The sequence below is a fragment of the Panthera uncia genome (genome assembly GCF_023721935.1).
Source record: "Panthera uncia isolate 11264 chromosome B3 unlocalized genomic scaffold, Puncia_PCG_1.0 HiC_scaffold_2, whole genome shotgun sequence".
Taxonomy (NCBI): domain Eukaryota; kingdom Metazoa; phylum Chordata; class Mammalia; order Carnivora; family Felidae; genus Panthera; species Panthera uncia.
In genome coordinates, this window is record NW_026057583.1 from 2,175,356 (window position 1) to 2,197,647 (window position 22,292).

At 53.9% G+C, this 22,292-nt stretch overlaps 1 protein-coding gene across 1 annotated transcript in view; it reads left to right on the forward strand.

Moving 5' to 3' along the window:
- SLC28A1 (solute carrier family 28 member 1) overlaps positions 1–22,292 on the forward strand; it is a 48,439-nt gene that overhangs the window by 16,891 nt on the left and 9,256 nt on the right. Inside the window, exons 8-10 of the mRNA XM_049614254.1 lie at positions 11,646–11,726; positions 12,406–12,486; positions 15,407–15,532. Coding sequence (XP_049470211.1) covers positions 11,646–11,726; positions 12,406–12,486; positions 15,407–15,532 — 288 coding nt within the window. The remainder of the gene's footprint in view (positions 1–11,645; positions 11,727–12,405; positions 12,487–15,406; positions 15,533–22,292) is intronic.

A 22,292-nucleotide genomic window follows, 5' to 3' on the forward strand; every position in this document is an offset into this window, starting at 1 on the left:
CACGTCTGGGCAAGCTGCGCGGGCCAGGTCCGGGTCGGGGGAGGGCCGTGCGCTTGAGGTCCACGAAGCTCCGGGCTCGGGGTGCCGAGAGGGGCCCCGACACCGTTCGCCCGCCGGCATGTCGTCAGTGTGCTTTGTAACACTTGCCAAGTAAGAGGTATCTGTATTCTTTTCCTTAAAAACGAATCCCCAAACGATAGAATCGCCGTGAGACAAGAAGAGAGGGCAGGGGCACGGGGACGGCGCCTGCCTTCACCTCAGCCCCCGACGTGCCGCAGGGGCCCCGAGGCCTCTGAGGGACACTTCCCAGGAACTCTTAAGCCCACAGGACCCTCTCAGGCTGCTTCTACATCGAGGCCCTCGAGGGTCACCTCTGCAGGAGGCCGGCCCTTGTCACCCAGCTGTACACTGTGACTCCCTTCTCTGGACTTTTCTGGACCTACAGCCCCTCCCTCCCTCCCTCTTTCCTTCCTTCCGTCCTGCGGACGGTTTATTGCATCCCTGCTGCAGAGGAAACCGACGTAGACTCAAAGGCCTTACTGTGTACAGTAGAGCCCCAACCCTGAGTTTAGACGGTGCAGCCCATGCTGGGTCTGCCGTGGTGTGGCCACGTCACCATTCTGAGTTTGGAAACGCGGGGCTCCCCTCGGCTGGCCTCACGCCCAAGCTGTCGAAAGACCCTCTCCGGGCTTCGGCTCCACTTTCAGTGCTAGGCGGAGGGGGGTGATTTCCTGCCACCGTTGTCACGGCACTGCCACGGGAATCAGTGCTGCCTCCTCCAGGGCGCCCTCCCTGCCCGGCCCCGCCCCCCCTGCCCCGCCCCCAGGGCTGCTGTGCAGGGCCCCATGTGTAGCTTCTGGAGGTTTCTGCCTTTCATGCCTCTGACCATTGTTTCCAGAGCCTTCCCACCCCGTGGGGGCTGTTGGGGCCCCCGGAGGCTTCCAGCCTGAGCCACGGGCTCGGCGATGCACTTCCGGGCTGACGTTGGGCCAGGCTGCGAGTCTAGTCGTCTCCAGCCCCTCTGTCCCCACCACCAGCTGGTGGTGACGGTCCGCACAGGGTCTGTTGGTGTCAGCAACCCTCGGGGAAGCGTCCGCTTTATCCAAGTGGTTCAAATAATGTCACTTATGGGAGGAAGGAGCGAGGGGACCGTGTCCTTGTCCTCTCGGGAGTCTTGTGTGTCCTGGGACGAACTTGTCCATCACGTTGCTCTGAGAGCAGTTTTACTGGGGGACGGGGGGGGGGGCCCTCCAGAGGCCCCCTGACACCATCCTGTAGGGCTGGGGAGGGCTCTCCCTCCCAGTCCTATTTCCAAGTAGGGGCCTCCCAGGTTTCAGGGAGGAGTCGTGAAGACTGGCTCCGGTGTGACGTCTTAGGCTCACCAGATAGACAGACAGACAGCAGCCGGCATCTTGTCACCCTGCAGGGACAAGCATACGACACTGCAGTCCGAATAGTGGGCAGGAAGAGGGGCGCCTGGGGGGCTCAGTGGGCTGAGCGTCCGACTTCAGCTCCGGTCACCATCTCACAGTTCGTGGGTTCGAGCCCCGCATCGGGCTCTGTGCGGACAGCTCAGAACCTGCAGCTGCTTTGGATTCTGTGTCTCCCTCTCTCTCGGCCGCTTCCCTGCTCACGCTCTCTCTGCCTCTATGTCAAGTAAATAAACATTTTAAAGAAAATAGTGGGTAGGAAGGGTTGTAGCCAGGAGGCTTGGAATAGAGGACCTGAGGAGGCTGCCTCATACCCACATGATGACCCGGGGCCACCAGGCTGTCACAGGGCAGGAGAGAGGTCACCGTGGGGAACGGAGGCTGAGGGGACCTGCAGGAGGCAAGGCCTGGGTCTTACTCATCCTGTGTCCCTGAACTGACCCTGAGCCCTACAAAGCCCCGCCCAGTGCCTGGACACCTCTCTCCGAAGTCCCTCTGTGCCTGCTGGGAAGTCCAGGCCCGGCTGGGCCACCGTGCCCATGACCGTGGTCCTGAGCGGCTTGCCTGGTGGCCTGAGACCACAGCTGAACTCCTTTTTCTCCAAACCTCCCCGGCAGGGCCCAGACCTTCCCAACCAGAGGGAAGCCAAGAGCTACACACAAGCTTTGCAGCAAGCCCCAGGGCCACCGGAAACCATTTTGTTGCCCTCTAGACCCAAGGTCTCGGGGGAACAGAGAAGAAAAGGGCAGGGAGAAGGAAATCATAATAACGGCCACTAGGTACGCAGCCAGCACGTGTACCTGGCCCTCGCTTCACCCTCACGACCACCCCGTGGCAGAAGTGCTATCATTACCCCCTTTTCACAGATGGGGACACTGAGGTTCGGAGCGGTCGTTGCTTGCGAAGTGTCAAAGCTAGGGAGGGCTGGGATCAAGACCGGAACCCAGGACCGAAGCTCTTGCTTATTGGCTTCTGTGCCTTGATATCAGAGCACTTGCCTTAGTAGGCAGTGGTGACAAAGGGGCCTTAGATGTTTGTTTGCCCCCTGGCTTAGAAGAAAAGAGTATTCTTTGGGACTCTTTGGTTGCAAGTAACAGAAACCCATTTAAAACTTGCTTTAAGGGGGGGGAGGGGTGACTGGGTGGCTCAGTTGGTTGAGTGTCTACTTTTTTTTTAAGTTTATTTATTTTAAGAGAGGGAGAGGGAGAGTGCAAGCAAGGGAAGGGCAGAGAGAGGGGGAGAATCCCAAGCAGACTCCTGCTGTCAGCGCAGAGCCCGATGTGGGGCTTGATGTGGGATCGTGACCTGAACCAAAATCAAGAGTCGGATGCTTAGCCAACTGAGCCACCCAGACACCCCCTCAGTCAGTGTCTGACTCTTGATCTCGGCTCAGGTCATGATCTCACTGGTATGTGAGTTCTAGCCTCCTCCTCCGCCCCCCATCGGGTTCTGTGCTGACAGGAGTCTGCTTGGGATTCCCTCTCTCTCTCTCTCTCTCTCTCTCTCTCTCTGTGTGTCCCTCCTTCGTGTGTGCATGTATTCTCTCTCTCTCTCTCAAAATAAACTTAAAAAAATATTGCTTTAAGGGGAGGAGAGAGGGAAGCTGTTTCTTGGCTTACACGCTAGAAGGCAAGGTTGAGCTGGTGTGAGCTGGACCCCGGGGCCCCAGAGACCCCAGGGCGTCAGCTTCACTCTCGAGCACCCCATCTTCCCCTGGCCCCCAGCAGTAACAGATGCTCAGGCTTACAGCATGGTCCCCCCCCGCAAAGTGAAGGGAACTCTTCTCTGCCAGCCTGAATTAGAAAATCCCGGAGCGGTCTTCAGATTGGTCAGCTTCAGTCACGTGACCATCCTGGGACCAATCACCAAGGCCAGGGCGTGGGAGTCTGCCATTGGAACGCCTGGTGTCTTGCGTTCCCACCCACAGCCAGGGGGTCAGGTGGCCTGATTGAGTGCGAGCCACCCTCAGAAGGCCATCGTTCCAAGAGGCATTGCCCAGGAGAGTGGTTCTGCTAACCTCCATTATAGCAAACAAGGCAGGCAGCTCCCTGTGATTAGCTACATTTTCAGGGGGCTGTCGTTTTCCAAGCGAGCGTTTGTGGTCTGGTAGAGGAGCAGGGCCCAGGTGACAGCTGGCATACGTCCCTGGGAGAAAGAGTGATGGCACAGATCCTTCCATCTACGGTCCCTCCCAGCCATAACTGGGGCCGCATTTGGGAGTCTCGGCTGTACTTCCTGACCTGGGTGCTCAGCTCCTGACTTAGTCAGTGGTAAGTGACAGACACACAACTCAAATTTGTCTTAAGCCAACACGGAAATGAAACAGAACCTCCAGAAATCAAGATTAATTTCTGTAACTGCAAAGTCCAGCGTACCGAACATCAGCTGGGATCCACCTGGCCTGTATCCTGGCTCTGTGTTCTGGGTACTGGTGTTAGTCTTAGTCTTGGGGAGGCTCCCTTGAGGGGGTGACTTACATCCAACCAACCTGAGGAGAGAGAGAGAGAAAGAGAGAGAGAGATCCCGATTTCCACTAGTTCTAGCAGGAAACCCGCGAGGGGGCCCTTCTTGGCCCGGCCTGGAGTAGATGCCATCTCTGAACTGTAACCAGGGAGAATAATTGGCTTTGATCTGCCAAACCTGAAGCCCGTCGGGGGAGAGTGGAGGAGGGGGTGGTTTCCCAAAGGGATGTTGAATCTTTGTCACCAGAAGGAGCGGAGGAAGGGGCACGAGGCAGACCAGACAGCCGCTGTCCGCCGGCGTCCCCGCCCAGACTAGCACCGAAACGGTCACCTTGCTTGCTGCTCTGCCCGTCTTCCCGCCAGAGTCGGCTGTGTGTCCTCCACCTTCTCTCCCTTTCCAGAGGAATGTGGGCGCACCTGCTGCCCGTCTCTCTCCCCACATCACCCTTTACAACCACGCTTTCATAGGCTGTCGGGCTGGAAGGGAGCTGACTGATCTTTGGGTCCCTACGGATGGTCAGACCACACCCCGGAGAGGAGCAGTGACATGGGCACAGTCACGCGGTGAGTAAGGGCAGAGCCGGGGCCGGAACAGGTTGACTGGACACTGGCGTTTTCGGCCTCATCCTGTAAGTTGAAGTCAGTGACATCCCGTCTCCCTTCCAAATACAGAAAGGAGCCCTAATAACGATAATGTTAAATTTAAAACATATTAAGTGGCTGCTAAAGACTTTGAGTTTGGATATCCCGTCAAGAAAGAAAAAACAAGAGAGGTGGGTTTATCAATAGGCAGCCCCAGCATTTCCCAGTCACACGCTAACCGTCGTTGGGACCCTGGGAGGCCCTGTCCTCGGGCCAACCTCAGCGTTAGTGCATTAGGCAGTGGCTTCCTTGGCGAAGACAGACCAGATCAGGGACGACTTACACGCTCCATGGCCATGGAACTGCCCTCTTCACAAAATTCATTCATCACAAAATTTACTCAGCTTCCCCACTCCCTCCCTGCGTCATGCGCACGTGCACGCACACACACATGAGCATGCTCACACACATGCACGCTCACATTCACACATGCACACCCACGTGCACACACGTTTACACGCACATGTGCACACAGTGCACACCCACACGCACACACACGCACACTTACACGCACACACATACACACATGCACACAAATGCTCATGCACTCACACTCCCATGCACACATATGCTCACAATACACAGTCACGTGCACACACACATGCCCACAAACGCTCAGGCACACATGCACACTTATGCACACACACGCATACTCACACGCACGCTCATGCACACACGCTCACTCACATGCTCACACATGCACACACGCTCACTCACATGTACTCACACGTGCACACACATGCACACACACACTCGCATGCACACAACAGCTCGTGCACACACTCACACTCGCACACTCATGTGCACACACATGCTCACACACATGCACACTCACATGTACACACACACACATAAGCACAGCACTTCCTAAGCTTAGGACGGGTCCTCGAGGTGGGGTGGATTTGCTGGTGCTAAGTCGAGCGGAAGACGCAGGAGCCTTCCTCACCTTCTTTCCCTGGATCATGTGGACCTAGTCCAAGGCCTTTGGTTCATGCTGGCCCCGGGGAAGTCTTCTCTGAGCTCACTCAGATTTTCAGAGTCCAAGCTGCTTCCTGCCGGGCCACGGTCCAGCCCATCCCTTGTCCAGGAAGTCGAGCCTCTGCCTGGGGCTTCTTGGCCGCCCCCCTCCCCTGGCCTGGAGTCCAGCGCCATGGACTGGACGCGGCAGCCACCTCTTGGCTGCATCGTCTTGATTAGTCATTCTGCCTTGGCTCCGCCTCCCTTCTGGTAACATCCCACCCACACAGCCGCCTCCCCTGAGGCTCCTGCATCCTTCCTGGGTCTGGCTGACCCAGAAGCTTGTGTTTACTTGTTCCTTCACCACTGTTCCAGCCTCTGGAACGGGCACCCACATACTGTGCCCAGGAGTGCTGCTCACATGTTCTCCCTAAGGAACATCTGGGTGAAAGACAATGCTTCCATCTCCCAAGGTTTTGGGGTGTCTGCCTGACGCAGCCTCGGCCATCCGCAATGGTCAACAATGCCAAGTTTGGCCCCAAAAAATCAAATAAGAAAAGGACAGGGGCGCCTGGGTGGCTCAGTCAGTTAAGCGTCCGACTGTGGCTCAGGTCATGGTCCCTTGGTTCGTGGGTTCGAACCCCACGTTGGGCTGTGTGCTGACAGCTCAGAGCCTGGGGCCTGCTTTGAATTCTGTGTCTCCCTCTCTCTCTGCATTTCCTCCGCTCATGCTCTGTCTCTCTCAAAAATAAATAAACGTTAAAAAAAAAAGACAAGGAGGGAGAGGTGCCATTGGAGTTAGTAATTAAGGGGTCACTCGTGAGCTCAGTGATCATGATCAGCAGGGAGGGGAGTGGGAAGTATGTGAGTAGGTGAAAGCTGGGGCGGGGTGCTGGAAGGAGGGAGAAGGAAGGAGATGGGACGAGGGGACCAGGAGAGATCTTAGGAGAATCCGGTGTCTGCAAAGGTCTCTGAAGGACACTTTGACAGCCAGTTGGCCATGACCACGAGGGGCAGAGTGGTGAGGGCCTTCTGGGCAAGGGACCAAGGGAGTAGGAAATCGGGAGGCATGACCGCTTTACGTGGCCTTGGAGGAAGTCCCCTCTGCCTTTCTGTAACGGTGGTGGCATGGGCATCTGTACCATACTGTTTGGATTACTCCGGTTTGCAGTATAGTTTGAAATAAGGGAGACTGTGATCTCCAGCTTTGTTCTTTCTCAGGACTGCTTTGGCTCTTCGGGGTCTTTTGTGCTTCTACACAAGTTTTAGGATGGTTTGTTCTAGTTCTGTGAAAAATGCCACTGGTATTTTGATGGAGATTGCATCGGGTTTGTAGACTGCTTTGGGTAGCATGGACATTTTAAGAGTATCAATTCTTCCAGGCCATGTGCATGGACTCTCTTTCCATTTATTTGTGTCATCTTTAGTTTCCTTCACCAGTGTCTTATAATTTTCATCGTACAGGTGACCTCCTTGGTTAAGCTTGTTCCTAGGTATTTTATTCTTTTTGATGTAGTTGTAAATGGGATTTTTAAAAATTCCCCTTGCTGATAGCTCATTATTAGTCTACAGAAACACAACTGATTTGTGTATGTTAATTTTGCATCTTGCAACTTTACTGATTCATTTGTCAGTTCTAATGGTTGTCTGGTGGAGCCTTTAGGGTTTTTCTATATGTAGTATCATGTCATCTGCAAATAGGGACAGTTTTATTTCTTCCTTTCCAATTTGGATAACTTTGACTTCTTTTTTTCTTGACTCATTGCTCTGGCTAAGACTTCCAATACTATGTTGAATTGAAGTGGTAAGAGAGGACATCCTTATCCTGCTCCTGATCTTAGAGGGAAAGCTTTCAGCCTTTCACCATCGAGGATGAGGTTAACTGTGGGTTTGTCGTATGTGGCCTTTATTATGTTGAGGTACATTCCTTCTACATCCACTTGGCTGAGAGCTTTGTCATGAATGGATGTTGGATTTTGTCAAATGCTTTTCCTGCACCTACTGAGATGATCGGGGAATTTTTATCCTTGGTCTTGGTGATGTGGCGTATTATCATGTTGATGGACTTGTGGATGCTGACCCATCCTTGCTTCTCTAGAATAAATCCCAAATGATGATGGTGTATGATCCTTCTAAAATGTTTATTTTTTTTAAAATTTTGTTTTAATGTTTTTATTCATTTCCTGAGAGAGAGAGAGACAGAGCCTGAGCTGGGGGAGGAGCAGAGAGAGGGAGACACAGAATCCAGGCTCTGAGCTGTCAGCCCAACACGGGACTCAAACCCACGAGCCGTGAGATCATGACCTGAGCCAAAGTCAGATGCTTAACTGACTGAGCCATTTATTTTTGAGAGGTGGGGGCCGGGGGGGGTGCAGAGGAGAGGACAGAGGATCTGAAGCGGGCTCTGTGCTGACAGCAGAGAGCCCGATGTGGGGTTCTAACTCATGAATCACAAGATCATGACCTGAGCTGAAGTCACGCAACCGACTGAGCCACCCAGGCACCCTGATGCTATGTGATCCTTTTAATGCATTGTTGACCGACTTTAGATTTTGTGGTTCAGGATTTTTGTGGGGTTTTGTGGGGTTGGCGACAGGACCAGGTCTGCAGTGCTTAGGCCTTTGGAGCTTGGACTGTGAGGGTTCATTATCAGGAAGTCATCGAAAGCCTGGCTCAGTTTCCTCCAGGAAGAGGAAGCATCAGGGCCGTGTCCTCAGTGGGTCTGGTCCTGCCTTCGAACCCCGTTTCCTGATATCAAGTTGACATTTGCTCTGAGCGTATGGTCTAAACTCTAGACCAGTGGTTCTCAGAGTGGCAGACTCTGTAGCACCGGCAGCTTCTGGAAACGCTCAGGCCCAAATTCTCAGGCCCACCCCCGACCTGCTGAAACTGAAACTCCAGATGTGGGGCTCGAAATTTGCATTTCTCGCCAATTCTCGGGTGATGCTACTGGTCCAGGGACCGCACTTTGAGAACCACTGGCCTCGGCAAACTGGAGGCCCCTTCTTCCTTCGGTTATGGGTGAGCGGTCACACTAGAGGGACCAGCCGGCTCTGGGTTCCACCGTGTGGCGGTGAGGACGTGTGTACGGCTGCTATACCCTCGCTCCCGGAGATGAATGCCTCTCCTGAGACGGAGAAGTGGGGCTTCCAGAATAGGCAACAGGGCAGACGTCCGCAGGCTCATGGCAGGGCCTTGGCAACCTGCTCTGCGGCCGGGCAGCGCTCTGTTTTTGCAGGCGTGTGACCTTGGGCGGGCAGCCAACATCTCACGGTCTCGGTGTCCCCATTGGTGAAGCGGATTTACAAGTACCTCAGTTGGTTTGAGGATCGATGAATCACCACGCGCTGGGCACTGCACCTGCCGCAGAGTAGGACTGCGTGTGGACACGTAGTAGGACCCGATGGCGCTCCCCCCCCCCCCACCCGACCGCGGCATCGCCGTCTTCAGCTGCCCATCCTGCCTTCCACCTCCTCGCACGCTACAGGCCCCAGAGTCGTCTCCCAGGCCGGGAGATCGGATGGGTCCTGGGGACCTTATTTAGGATGAAATGTGCCACCTTAGAAAATTGGGAGGCCACCTCTCTTCTCTCCTATTTATCTTCCCTCCCCGGAGAGCCGCCGCCTCATGCAAAACCCAGCTTCCCTTCCACCAAAGACCCGCATCTCACGGGTAGGCAATGTCTCTTGGTGGCTGCCTGGAGAAAGTCCCAATGCTGCAGTCAGGTCCTTCCTGGTTTGAGCCACGGCCGCCGCCCTGCCAGGCTGCCGAGCAGTCCCTCATGATAAATTGGACAAGCAGTCTAGACAGTACGTGACTGTCTCTGTGTCTCCCTGCGAGGGAGGGCGGATGACGTCAGCAGCCTCGTGTTGGGGGTGTGCCCGGCACTGGGCAGTCAGCACGAGTCACGGGACAGGAGGACCTCCAGAGCCTGCGTTCCCTGTCAGGTGACAGCCCCCACCGCGGTGAGGCCCACGGAGGGGAGCTGGTCCACATCCAGCCGCAGCCTCCATCTGGGAAGGGAGGGGAGACACCTTGGGGCCTGTTCTCGTCTCTAGGGGGGCTGCCCAGGGTGGAGCCTCTGTCTTCTTCGGGGGCCATCCCGCACTCCTGATTCATTTTGAGCTAGAGCCTGAATGTGATCACACGAGACTTTCCGTATTAAAAACAAAAACAACTCTCCCTGCACCCCTCACCTCTCCCGAGGGCACCTTTCCTTCCGGCACGGCTAAGCTTCTAGAAACAGCTGCCTGCACTCGCTATCTCCACCGCAATCCCTGAATTGCTAGGTGCCAACGGTCCGTCGCGTGCCTCACCTTTCTGGAATTCTCTGACACGTCTGGCACGGCTGATCGACCACCCTTCTTGATCAGCCGTCCTCGGTTTCCAACACGTGCCTCGCCTGGAGGTCCTCCAACCTCTCTGTTTCTTCTCGGTCCCCTCCCTGTGCCCCCTCTTACCCTTCCCCCCTCCCATGCTGACCCCAGGGCCCTGTCTTCTGTCCTCACTGCTCTCCCCACTCAGGGACGTTTCCTCGGTGAATCGCATCTATCCCATGGCCTCAACCTACACTTCCGTGCAGATGCATCCCAATCCATCCCTGGCCCAGACCTTCCCCCCCTGAGCTCCTGACCCTTTTATCCAGCTGCCCCCCCACCCCACCCCGTGGCTGCCCCACAGGCATCTCACACCCAGCAAGTCCCAAACCCCGCTGCTGAGCTGGCCCAGACCCCCCCTCCGCCAGGCTCCCTGCCTCGAGAAGAGGCCACCTATCACAGAAAATTACAGGAGCAGAAGAGAAACGGGAAATACGGAAGGAAGAACCCAACTTTCAGCAGTCCCAGCACACAGAACAGCTTTCAGGCATGCCATCTCCCAGCCTTCCTACGCTTTCGATGTTCTAGCTTCCCCACCTAACATTTCGGCGTAGGGATGCGCCCACCATTACCAATTCTGCGTAACTCATTGTTTTAATGCTTATTTATTTATTCTGAGAGAGAGAGAGTGCCAACAGGAGGGAGGCAGAGAGAGAGAGAGAGAGAGAGAGAGGGAGAGAGAGAGAATCCCAAGCAGGCCCCATGCTGTCAGCGCATACCAGACGTGGGGCTCGATCTCATGAACCACGAGATCGTGACCCGAGCCGAAATGAAGAGTCAGTCACTCAGCTGACTGAGCCACCCAGGCGCCCTTCTGCATAACCTATTTTAGAACCGTTTGGAACAGTAACACATCCCAACAGCACAAAGGGGAGGCGGTAAAAAGTAAGTCTCCCTCCTGCACCGACAGTCACCTAGTTCCCGCCCCAAGGCCACTGCCTCCCTTGCATACCCTTTTAGTGACACTCCGTGCCCACACAGGCCCACGCACAATGCCATCCCCACGCTCCCCTGCACACCGGATAGCACAGCACACACCTTCCCTCTTCTCGCTCGGAAATCACTCCATAACTGCCCACGGAGAGCCCCTCAGTCTCGTTTCCAGACTTTCCGTGTGCGGCTTCGTGGTCATCCCGTGGTCCTGAAACCCGTCCTCCACCGAGAGACATCTGAGTGGTTGTCGGCCTCGCTGAGATAAATCAGACCGCAGGGCAGAGGCGCCGGGGTGGGGGCCGGGGCCCTGGCGAGGAGGGAAGGACTGCGAGGGAAGTTTCGAAGGAAGAGTTGACGAGGCCTGGAGTTGGCAGAGAGAGGTGGTGACAGCCTGAGGGACCGGCTGCCGGGCCCACGTGGGTCTGGCTCTGAGCTCATTGGTCCTGAGTGGAAGTGCTGTGCCGGAGAGACGACGAGCCTGTCACTCGGGCCCAAAGCACCGGAGGGGTCCTCGTGGACCAGGGACTGCGCTCATGAAGGGGTTGCACGCTGTGCAAGGTGCTAGGCCCTGAGCCAGCTCCTCTAACCCTCGTGAGAAGTGGCGGTCCTGCTTCTCCTCCATGGCACAGGCCTCGTCTGTGGGGGGAGGGGGCCGGGGGGATGTTCAGAGCGGAACAGAGAGGACAGAAAGTGCCTCCCAGGAGGCCCCGTATGTGACCTCAGGCAGTGAATTCAGAGCTTCCTCCTGGACCCTGTCAGGTCCCTGAGCGGCACGGCCCTGGACGGAGTGGGTTGTCTGGGGTCTACCTGCCTCTAACCCTGGGGCCTGTGCTCTTGCCTGGCAGGTTCTGCCCATCGTTATCTTCTTCAGCTGTGTCATGTCGGTTCTCTACTATGTGGGCCTCATGCAGTGGGTGATCCAGAAGGTGAGTTCCCAATGCCACGGCCGGGCTCTCCCACGGCTGCCTACTCACTGGGCTCATGCTCTCCCAGAATGCCTTGCTTCCAAACCCAACCCCCAAATCCCCCAACTCCCCTTCTCTGAGGGCCGGGACCTTCCCAGAATCCTGCTCCGAGAGTCTGCACCCTCCCAGAATCCCCTGCTCCCAGGGTCTACACCCTCTCTAATACAATGTTTTCCAGAGCCTTTTTCACAAAACTCCAGCTCCATGGCGGGTTAACACACGTCACTAGGTACAGGGATCCTGCGGTCAAATACTTTTGCGAAGCTGGACCGGACGAACGTAAATAGGTTTCGTATAGGGCTTCTCAGAGCCTTTACTAAGCTGATACATATTTGGTGTCCTCCACGGCGTGTGTGTCCAGCGATTCTCAGATATATTCGTCCAGGGACTCTTTTTGTATGGAGACAGCTTTTTAAAGGCACTGCTGTGATAATCGGAGCTACCCGCAGGTGGATGGGTGGCCTCAGGAAGGGGAGAGCCCCCATCAGTGGAGGTGTGGAAGGAGAAATGTAGGTGAGGGCTTGCTATGCTGGGCTGGGAGTTGGGAGGAAGACTTATCCGGTATTTCCACCCCACCCCTGACTCTCTCCAACTCTGGGGTTTGCCGACGTCTGCCCACAAAGAGCACTCTGCCTCCTAGATCAGCTGGCTGATGCAGGCCACCATGGGCACCATGGCCACTGAGACCCTGAGTGTGGCTGGAAACATCTTTGTGAGCCAGGTAGGTCCTGCAGCGCCCTGGCCCCATGCTCACCAGCAGCATCTCCAAGGAGGGCGGGTGTCCTGGGTCCCCGTGGCTCCTATTCAGTCAGAAAAAGAGACGCTCGGCACTTCTCCCACGGTCACCAAAGGCCGCTGTCCCAGAGACGCTCCCTTCGGGGACGCGCTCCTTGCCGGGGTCGTGCCAGGGAGGGGGGCCTCTCTCGGGCACCTTCTACCTCCCGAGGCCTCGGGGTCTTTATCAGCTTAGAGACTCACAAAATCTACAGATGGTGTCCACCTCTCCCCCTTCACGTAGAAACAGGCTTGAGGGCGGGAACAGCTTGCCACGACCCCGCAGCATAAATCAGGACTTAGAATCCAGGTGTCTTCTTTCCTGGTCAGGGTTCCTTACCCGACATCATCTTATCTCCCGCCCCACCCCTGCGACCGCCACCCACCTCCCTATATCTGAAATGTATTTTCCAAAGTAAACGTGACTCTAAGGCACCCATCAGTCCTGAGCTCCTTCCAGAAGGCACTCCTGGGTGCCAGAGCCCGTTCCAAGGTCCTAGCCCATCGGACCGACACTGGAGTCACCAAAAGACAAGTGGGGAATATTTGCATCTTTTTGGTTATAGTATCAGTGTGTTGGTTTCAAAGGTGTTTTTTTTTTTAAAGCCAATTAAGACAATGTGCTCTCTGATAAATTGCCTCAAATCCCTTAAGATGTTTAAGAGGAGACCAGAGAGAAAGGAATGCTGAAATACAAAAGCATTTATTTAAACGAAATGTGGCAAATGTGCTCCGTGGGTTTTTGCTGAGAAAGTACAAATTTAGGTGAATGGAGCCCTGAGCTGCCTAAGGTGAACTGACTTTGAGCAGGCTGATGGACACGTTGACCTAGAGCCCTGGCTCTTTGCCTCGTTTTCCCCAAGGGGATAATCTTTGAGGATTATCGACATCATTTCAGCCTCCATGTTGGCAGCCTGGACCCTCTTCTGGGGGGCGTCGCACCAGCCCTGTTGCTTAAATGTTTTATGTGTCACCCAGACCCCGTGCTGCAGTCCTGACCTCGCCCCAAACTCCAGTCTGACCCATCCAACTGCCGCCTTGACCTTTCACTCGGGTGCCTAAGGGGCATCTCAAACCCATCACACCAAGCCCAAGCAGGCAGAACCCTGACGCCCTCCTGCTTGCTTCTGATTCTTCCCTTTCTCAGGAAATGGTACCATCGTCTTCCATGAAGTGTTCAGGCAAAACTCAGGAATCTTCCTTCCTTCCTTCCTTCCTTCCTTCCTTCCTTCCTTCCTCTGCTTCCCTTGCTCCTGGCTGCCTCTGGCCCGTCAGCAAGTCCTGCCAGCTGGCCCCCCTCGCCCCGTCCCAGCCCTGCCCTGCTGCCCTTCTCCTTTACCACAAGCCACCCTACTCTCCCCACCAGACACTGAATCTCCTCCACTCTCCCTGCTTCTGTCCCCGCCCCTACCACCTGCCCTTCACTTCACTAACACGCCAGAATGATCCTTTAAAACCACAAATCAGATGGCGTTGCCTGGGTAGCTCTGTTGGTTAAACATCCAACTTCAGCTCAGGTCGTGACCTCACGGCTCTGTGCGGACAGCTCGGAGCCTGGGGCCTGCTTTGGGTTGTGCGTCTCCTTCTCTCTCTCTGCCCCCCCCCCCCCCCCCATGCTCTGCATCTGTCTCAAAAATAAACGTTAAAAAAATTTTTTTTTTAAATAAAAACACAAACCAGATCAGGGCGCCTGGGTGGCTCAGTTGGTTGAGCATCTGATTCTCGATCTCAGCTCGGGCCCTTGCATCAGGCCCCACGCTGGGTGTGGAACCTGCTTTAAAACAAAAAACAAACCCAAACCACAAACCAGATCATGTCACTTCTTTGTAGCCAAGTCCACTCCCTGGCCTGGCTCACCCACCTTCCCCCTCCTCCTCCGTGTGGAGTCCCGCCCCACACCCCCTGTGGGGCAGGCACAGCCTGGGTCCGCTCACAAGTCCTCAAAATTGCCAGTGTCAAATCGGCCCCAGGACGCTCGCCGTTCACTCTGCCTGCGATGCTGTTCTACCAAACCCAACAGTCGGCACCTGCGGTCTCAACTCCAAAGTCACCTCTTTGGGAAGGTCTTTGCTTATTACTCACTATTAAGTACCCGCCAACCATCAGGCATTCCCTGCACATATCTCCGTAGGTCTTAGCGCCATCTAAGATACACTGTTTACCTACTTGGTTCCTTGTTGGTTATCATTTCTTTCCTTAACTCACCCTCCTCCGTTGTACCCAGGACAAAAACTCCTTGAGGACAGGAGCTTTATCTTGTTTACCCCCATCGCTATTCTACAGAACAGTCTGGAACATAGGAAGGGCTCAGTAACTGTTTTTTTAAGTGTATTTATTTTGAGAGACAGGGAGAGAGAGGGCCATGAGCAAGGCAGGGACAGAGAGAGGGGGAGAGGGAGAATCCCAAGCAGGAGCCCCGATGCGGGGCTCAATTTTATGAACTGTGAGATCATGACCGAAGCTGAAATCCAGAGTCGGCTGCTTAACTGACTGAGCTGCCCAGGCTCCCCTCTTTGAGCCTCTCTAATTCTCTGCTTGCTCTCCTGGAAACCGGGGATGAGTATTTGTTTCTCAGAAGGTCCTGAGTGATGAGTGTGAGGTGCTTAGTGATGCCAGGACATAGGGGGCACTTGACACGGGGGAGCATCATCAGGCCGAGAGGAAGGCCTAAGGGTCTTTCCGTAGGGCCGGGCCAATGCTGAGGTGCGGGGAGGCCCAGCCAAGTAGAGACCGTGGTCCTGACCCCACCTTGCTATCTCTACCCCTGAGAGCCCGAGCACTCACTGTGACGTGCCCACTCCCGGGTGCAGGGGGACGCCCTGGTGCCCGGGCCGGCTCTGGTGGTCTGACACCTTTCCTCTTTGCAGACCGAGGCTCCTCTGCTGATCCGGCCCTACTTGGCGGACATGACTCGCTCTGAAATCCACGCCGTCATGACCGGAGGCTATGCCACCATTGCCGGCAGTCTGCTGGGCGCCTATATCTCCTTTGGGGTATGTCCGCCTCTCCCTTTGTTTGCTGAAAACCTCAAGAACCTGAAGCCCTCCTTTGTGGGCACCCCACACGGCTCTTGGCCAGAGCGACCTGGAGTCTCCTCCCATAGTCTGTGTCCGGAACCCGGGGGGCTGTGACGCAACAGGAGAGGCTACACCTGACTGAGGCAGGCCAGGCGGGCTGGGCCATTCAGCTTCTTGTGTGGCCAGTGGGGGTGAGGATTCCCGGTGTGGCACCTGCTGAGCCCCTCTCATGTGCCAGGCACAGCGCTAGGTATCGGAACATCCCCATTTTACAGAGGAGGAAATTGAGGCTCAGAGAATAAGTGAGATGCCCAAGCCAGGATCTGAACTCACGTCTGTCTGACTCTGAGGCTTGTATACACCGTCCCTCACCTGGGCTGTCCCTGGAGGTGTGTCCTACTCTCCCGCCCTCCGCTTCCCCACACCCTTCCTGGATACGAGCCCCTTCCTCTGCTCCTAAATTATTGCTTGTGCAGCTTTCGAATGCGATGCATTTCTAGGTCAAATTCCAGTGGTGCGACTGGAGCCTTTACACCAACCCCAATACTGTGTGGCAAGCAGAGCGAATCTTCAAATGTGTCCCCTACAAAGTGCCTGGTAATAATGCTCTGCATTTGTTAAACGGCCTGTACTTACGTGTGCTTTCACATGCAAATATTTTTAAAAACTTTTTTTAAATGTTTATTTATTTTTGAGAGAGAGAGAGAGAGAGAGCGCACACGTGCACAAGTGGGGGAGGAGGAGAGAGAGAGAGAGAGGGAGACCCAGAATCCAAAGCAGGCTCCAGGCTCTGAGCTGTCCGCACAGAGCCCGACGCGGGACTCGAACTCACAAACGGTGAGATCATGACCTGAGCCGAAGTCAGATGCTCAACCGACTGAGCCATCCAAACGCCCCAAGCAAATCTTTTTTTTTTTTTTAAGTTTTACTTTATTTACTTATTTTTGAGAGAGACAAAGACAGCACTAGTGGAAGGGTGGCAGAGAGAGGGAGGGAGGGAGGGGGAGAGAGAGAGAGAGAGAGAGAGAGAGAGAGACTCCCAAGCAGGCTCGCACTGTCAGAGCATCGGGGCTCAAACTCATGAAACTATGAGATCGTGACCTGGGCCGAAACCAAGAGTCGGACGCTTAACTGACTCAGCCACCCAGGTGCCCCTCACATGCAAATCTTTAAAGATCTTAATTTTTTTCTTAAATATCAAAGAGATTCTTGCTTCTTACAGAAGTGAAGAAAGTAAAAAGAAAACTTCAAACCCACTTCTCATGGGGACCTGCTTTTACTAGATAAGCAGATTAGCAGTTCTCTAACTGGGAACTTGTTAGAAATGCAAATTCTTGGGCCCCACTCCAGACCTGCTGAACCAGAAACACTGGGGAAGGGGCCCCATGTCCTGTATAACGACAAGCCTTCCACATGGCTCTGATGCTCAATTTGAGAACCACCGACTTAGAATACATCATTCCAGATCTTTCTGTGTAGTCATTTAAGTATAGATACCTGAATACACACATGCTTGCCTTCTTTTCTACTAAAAATGAGGTAATTCTACCCATGCTTTTCTGCAGTTTGCCTTTTTTCTTGCAAAATTCTGAACATGACATGAAACGCAGTAGGTATAAAGGAAAAGGTTGACAGAGCTACTGGTAAAAATGAAAAACGTCTGTATGGTGAAAGTCACAGTTTTTAAAAAGTTTAAATGATGGATCAGACAAAAACAGTTCATAAATCATAAAAAGGTATTCCAGCTCACTGATAGTCAAAGAAAATAAAACAATCATAAGATACACAATATTTTACATGCCTCACAATGGGACACTCTTGATGGGAGCGTAATTTGCTGTAACCTTTTGGGAGAACATCTATCAGTCAGTTTAAAAATACTCTTTCCCGGGGCGCCTGGGTGGCTCAGTCAGTTAAGTGTCTGACTCCAGCTCAGGTCGTGATCTTATAGTCTGTGGGTTTGAGCCCTACATGAGGCTGTGTGCTGACACCTCAGAGCCTGGACTCTGCTTTGGATTCTGTGTCTCCCTCTCTCTCTCTGCCCCTCCCCTGCTTGTGCTCTGTCTCTCAAAACAAACAAACAAACAAATAAATAAATAAATGTTGAAAAAAATAAAAAAACAAAAAACAAAAAACCTCTTTCCCTTTGATCCAGTTAGGAATATTATGATAAAGAAATGCTTTCCCAAGTGGTCAAAAAAGGCCAAACTCCAACATTATTTGTAATAACCACAACAACACCTGGGTGGCATTAAGCACCCGACTTCGGCTCAGGTCATGATCTTATGGTTCGTGGGTTCTAGCCCCGCATTGGGCTCTGTGCTGACAGCTCAGAGCCTGGAGCCTGCATCAGATTCTGTGTCTCCCTCTCTCTCTGCCCTTAGCCTGCTCACGCTCTGTCTCTCTCTGTCTCTCAAAAATAAAATAAATGTTAAATTTAAAAAAAAAAAAAGGAAAGAAAGAATGAATGAAAGAGAGAAAGAAAGAGAGAGAAAAGAAAGAAAGGAAGAAAGAGAGAAAGGAAGGAAGGGGGGAAGAAAGGAAGGAAGGAAGGAAAAGAAAGAAAGAAAGAAAGAGGAAGGAAGAGAAAGAAAGGAAGAGAAAGAGAGAGAGAAGAAAAAAGGAAGGAAGAGAGAGAAGGAAAAAAAGAAAGAAAAGAGGAAGAAAGAAGAAGGAAGGAAGAGAAAGAAAGGAAGAGAAAGAGAGAGAAGAAAGGAAGGAAGAGAAAGAAAAAAGAAAGAAAGAAAGAAAGAAAGAAAGAAAGAAAGAAAGAGAGGAACTACCTAGATGCCGAGCAGGAAGGGAATGAGCTGAGTAGGTTCGTCCAGGCCAGGCACTGTGGCTCAGCGTCTAGAGTGAGGTGGGCCTCCTCTTGCGGATGGAGAGCAAAGGCCCACCTCTCACTGCCCACAGGGTCTCCTGAGGTATGCTGCGTGTTGCAGGGGTGGAGGGGGCAGGGGAGAGGAGGAGGCTAGGACAGCCCACCCTGTCCCCTCCTCTGGTCGCAAATTCCACCTGTCTCTCTCACCTCTGCCCCTGGGAGCAGGCAAGGGGACAAGCCACCCTGCCCTCAGTCCCTCCTTCCCTCAGGACACATGGACCACAGGGTAGGTAAGCTGAGCTCCACATACCCACAGGGCTGCCTGGGCAGGGCGGATGCCGTGTGACTTTTCCAGAAGGCCCCTTGCGCTCTGGGGCTTTGATCTTCTGGAACCCTCCTATCTAGAATTTTCAAGATCACCCGGTTCACACTTGCCTCGCCAAGGCCTAGAGAGAACCCATCAGGGCTGGTGCCCCACCACCACCCCGGATTGATTTCGGAATGTTATTTGTTTTTTTTTTGTTTTTTGTTTTTTTTTTTTAAGTTTATTTATTTTGAGAGAGACAGAGAGAGAGGAAGCGGGGGAGGGGCAGAGAGCGCGAGAGGATCTCAAGCAGGCTCCACACTGTCAGCACAGAGCCAGACGTGGGGCTCGAACCCAAAACGTGTGAGATCATGACCTGAGCTGAAATCGAGAGTCGGATGCTCAACCGACTGAGCCACCCAGGCGCCCCTGATTTCTGAAGGAATTTGATATTTTAAAAATGGAAACTCAAGACTTTGTTCCTGAAATTTTTTTTCCTGGCGGCATGTTGGGGGAGGGGATGCCCTGTCAGGACTTAGGGCCTTTTTAAGGACCTTGAAGTTGCTCTGGGTTCCACAGCCGGTTAAAAGAATGGTATTCTTGCCACTGCAAGAGCCTTGCCGCCATTACTTCAGATTAAAATACTTCAAGAACTCTCCTTTTCCACCGTCTGCCTTGCACCTCGGCTTCGGTTCCTTCCCTGTCTCGGGGCCAGAGTTCGGGCCCAAGCCCCAGGCAGTCGCGCCTCCCCTTGAACGGACCCGGGTGCCCACTTCCCTTTAGCTCAGCAGACGGTGCAGAGGCCACCAGGGTCCCCAAGCCTCTGGAGCGGAAGCCTCAGGACCCATCGCTGGCCCAGGTGAAAAGCACCCAACCCTCCTTCCCTCCCTGCTCCCGAAGGGCCTTTAGTCTGGGGTCAGCGAAGCTCTCTTCTGCCCCCACCTGGCTCTTTGCCGTCACTGCAGCGGCCCCAGGACACTCCCACAGCCCCGCCTCCCCGCTCCTTTTTCTCTCTCCCCCAGGACGCTCCTCTGCCCTCAGCCCCTGAATTCCACAAAGATCCCTCTTGCCCATTCCTTGTTTCTCTTTGTTGCTCAACTTCCGGCTCCCTTTGCCCCGCTTCCCTCCTATTGGATGTTTCTAGACCGGCGCCGTCCGATGCAGTCCCCACTAGCCACACGTGGGCATTGAGCCCTTGAAATGTGGCTGGTCTGAAACGAGATGTGCTGTGAGACTCAGCAGGGGGGAAAAATGGATTCATTTTATTACTTTTATATGGATTACATGAGTGGAAAGATAATGTTTTGGATATGTTGGGTTACGTAAAATCCATGACCAAAAATGATTTTACCTGTTTCTCTTTACTTTTTATTTGTTATTTATTTATTATTTTTATTTTTTAATGTTTATTTTTGAGAGAGAGACAGAGCGCGCGAGCAGGGGAGAGGCAGAGAGAGAGGGAGCCACAGAATCGGAAGCAGGCTCCAGGCTCTGAGCTGTCAGCACAGAGCCCGACGCGGGGCTTGAACCCACGAACTGTGAGATCATGACCCGAGCGTAAGTCGGACACTCAACCGACTGAGCCACCCAGGCGCCCCTTCTCTTTACTTTTTTTTTTTACTTTTTTTTTTTAATGTTTTATTTGTTTTTGAGACAGAGAGAGACAGAGCATGAACAGGGGAGGGGCAGAGAGAGAGAGGGAGACACAGAATCCGAAGCAGGCTCCAGGCTCTGAGCTGTCAGCACAGAGCCCGACGCGGGGCTCGAACTCACGGACCGTGAGATCATGACCTGAGCCGAAGTCGGACGCTCAACCGACTGAGCCACCCAGGCGCCCCTCCTTCTCCTTACTTTTTAAAAATTTATTTATTTATTTATTTATTTTGAGAGACAGCATGAGTGGGGCAAGGGCAGAGAGAGGGAGGGAGGGAGGGAGAGAGAGAATCCCAAGCAGACTCCTCACTGGCAGCACAGAGCCCGACTGGGGGCTCAGTCCTACAAAGCGAGTGATCATGACCTGAGCCCAAATCGGGAATCGGAGGCCTAACTGACTGAGCCGCCCAGGCGCCCCTCTCTTTACTTTTTTAATTGGCTACTAGAGAATTTAAGACAAGACCTGGTTCTCATTATATTTGTACTGGGCAACACTGGTCTAGACCTTCTCCCCTGCTCCGAGGTCCCGGGCTCACTGAGTCTGTTCACTGCGACCTCCATATAAATCTCCTTTCTCACCATAGTTCCCCAAAGCTCTAAAGGAGGCCCCAGCCCTCTCCACCAACCGCAGGAGCTGGCCTCTCCACCCACCCCTCTTTGGCCCAGGGACCCCTGTGAGAGGCGCTGTGAACACAGGCTGGGCAGGGTGATGTTGAGGGGATCAGCCACTGATATTCCTCAATTGACTGTGCAAGAGTGGGGGCGCCTGGGGCCACGTCTGTGAGGTTCTGAGCGTGAGCTATGTGACTTCCACATCTGTCAAGTGGGCAGGACTATTGCCTACCTCACAGCAGTTTAAGAATTAAATGCAATAATAGATTACAAAAAAAAAATTTTTTTTAAAGCGGGGCGGGGGGGCACCTGGGTGGCCCAGTCGGTCGAGCATCCAACTTCAGCTCAGGTCGTGATCCCACAGTTCGTGAGTTCAAGCCCTGCGTCGGGCTCTGCGCGGATAGCTCGGAGCCCGGAGCCTGCTTCGGATCCTGTGTCTCCCGCTCCCTCTGCCCCTCCCCTGCTCACGCTCTGTCAATCTCCATCTCAAAAACAAATAAACATTAAAAAATTAAAAAATAAATAAACGCAATAATAGAAAACGGCACAGTGTGGAAAAGGTGGTAGTTCTTTCTCTGACAGATTAGGGTCAGAAATCCATCCTGAAACTGGCCCATTGTATGCCGTAGAGTTGTGTGGATTTTTTTCTTCCCTCAGTAAAGCTGTTTTTGAAAATTCAAAGGGAGGACCCCTACCCTCTATCTCTGTCCCCCTGGGATGCCTTTGGGTAAACAGAGGAAACCAGTGGGCGGGAGCGGGCCCTGGGATGGCTTTCCTTGGGGAATGGGGGTGTCACAGCCAGTGTGGACCGACCCAGTGCCCCGGGGAGGCCGGCCTGGGCCAAACTCAGTCCTTTCCAAGCTGAGATGAGCAGCCGGAGCACGTGAGGCTGTGGCCGTGACCGGCCCGCTGGGAAGGTGTCCAGGAATGTGACATTGCAGGACGCGTTCCCGCTCAGGTTGGCAAACTAGACGTGACCTCCGAGGTGGAGGAAGGGGGAGGGAAAACCCCAAGATTCCAGGTATGGTAGAGTCCCCAGTGGGTCTGAGCAGCCCCGAGGAGGCCAGCGACCTCCCAAAGCCCAGCCAGAAACATCCAGAGAGGACGTCTGTCCCGAGGCCGGCCCCTTCCCATGAGGAGCAGGGCCTGTGACCGGGCGTGCGCAGGGGGAGCGGGGGTCGGTGCCGATACTCCTTTTAAGACGTTTCCACTCCCCGCTGGGAAAGAAACAAAGGGGTTTAAAACCACAGGCAGAAGGACAGACATCACAGAGCCTTAGAGGGTCTCACAGGTCTGGTTCCTCATCCCTTACTGGCACTTCTGTGGGTTTCTTCTCCTCTGCTTTT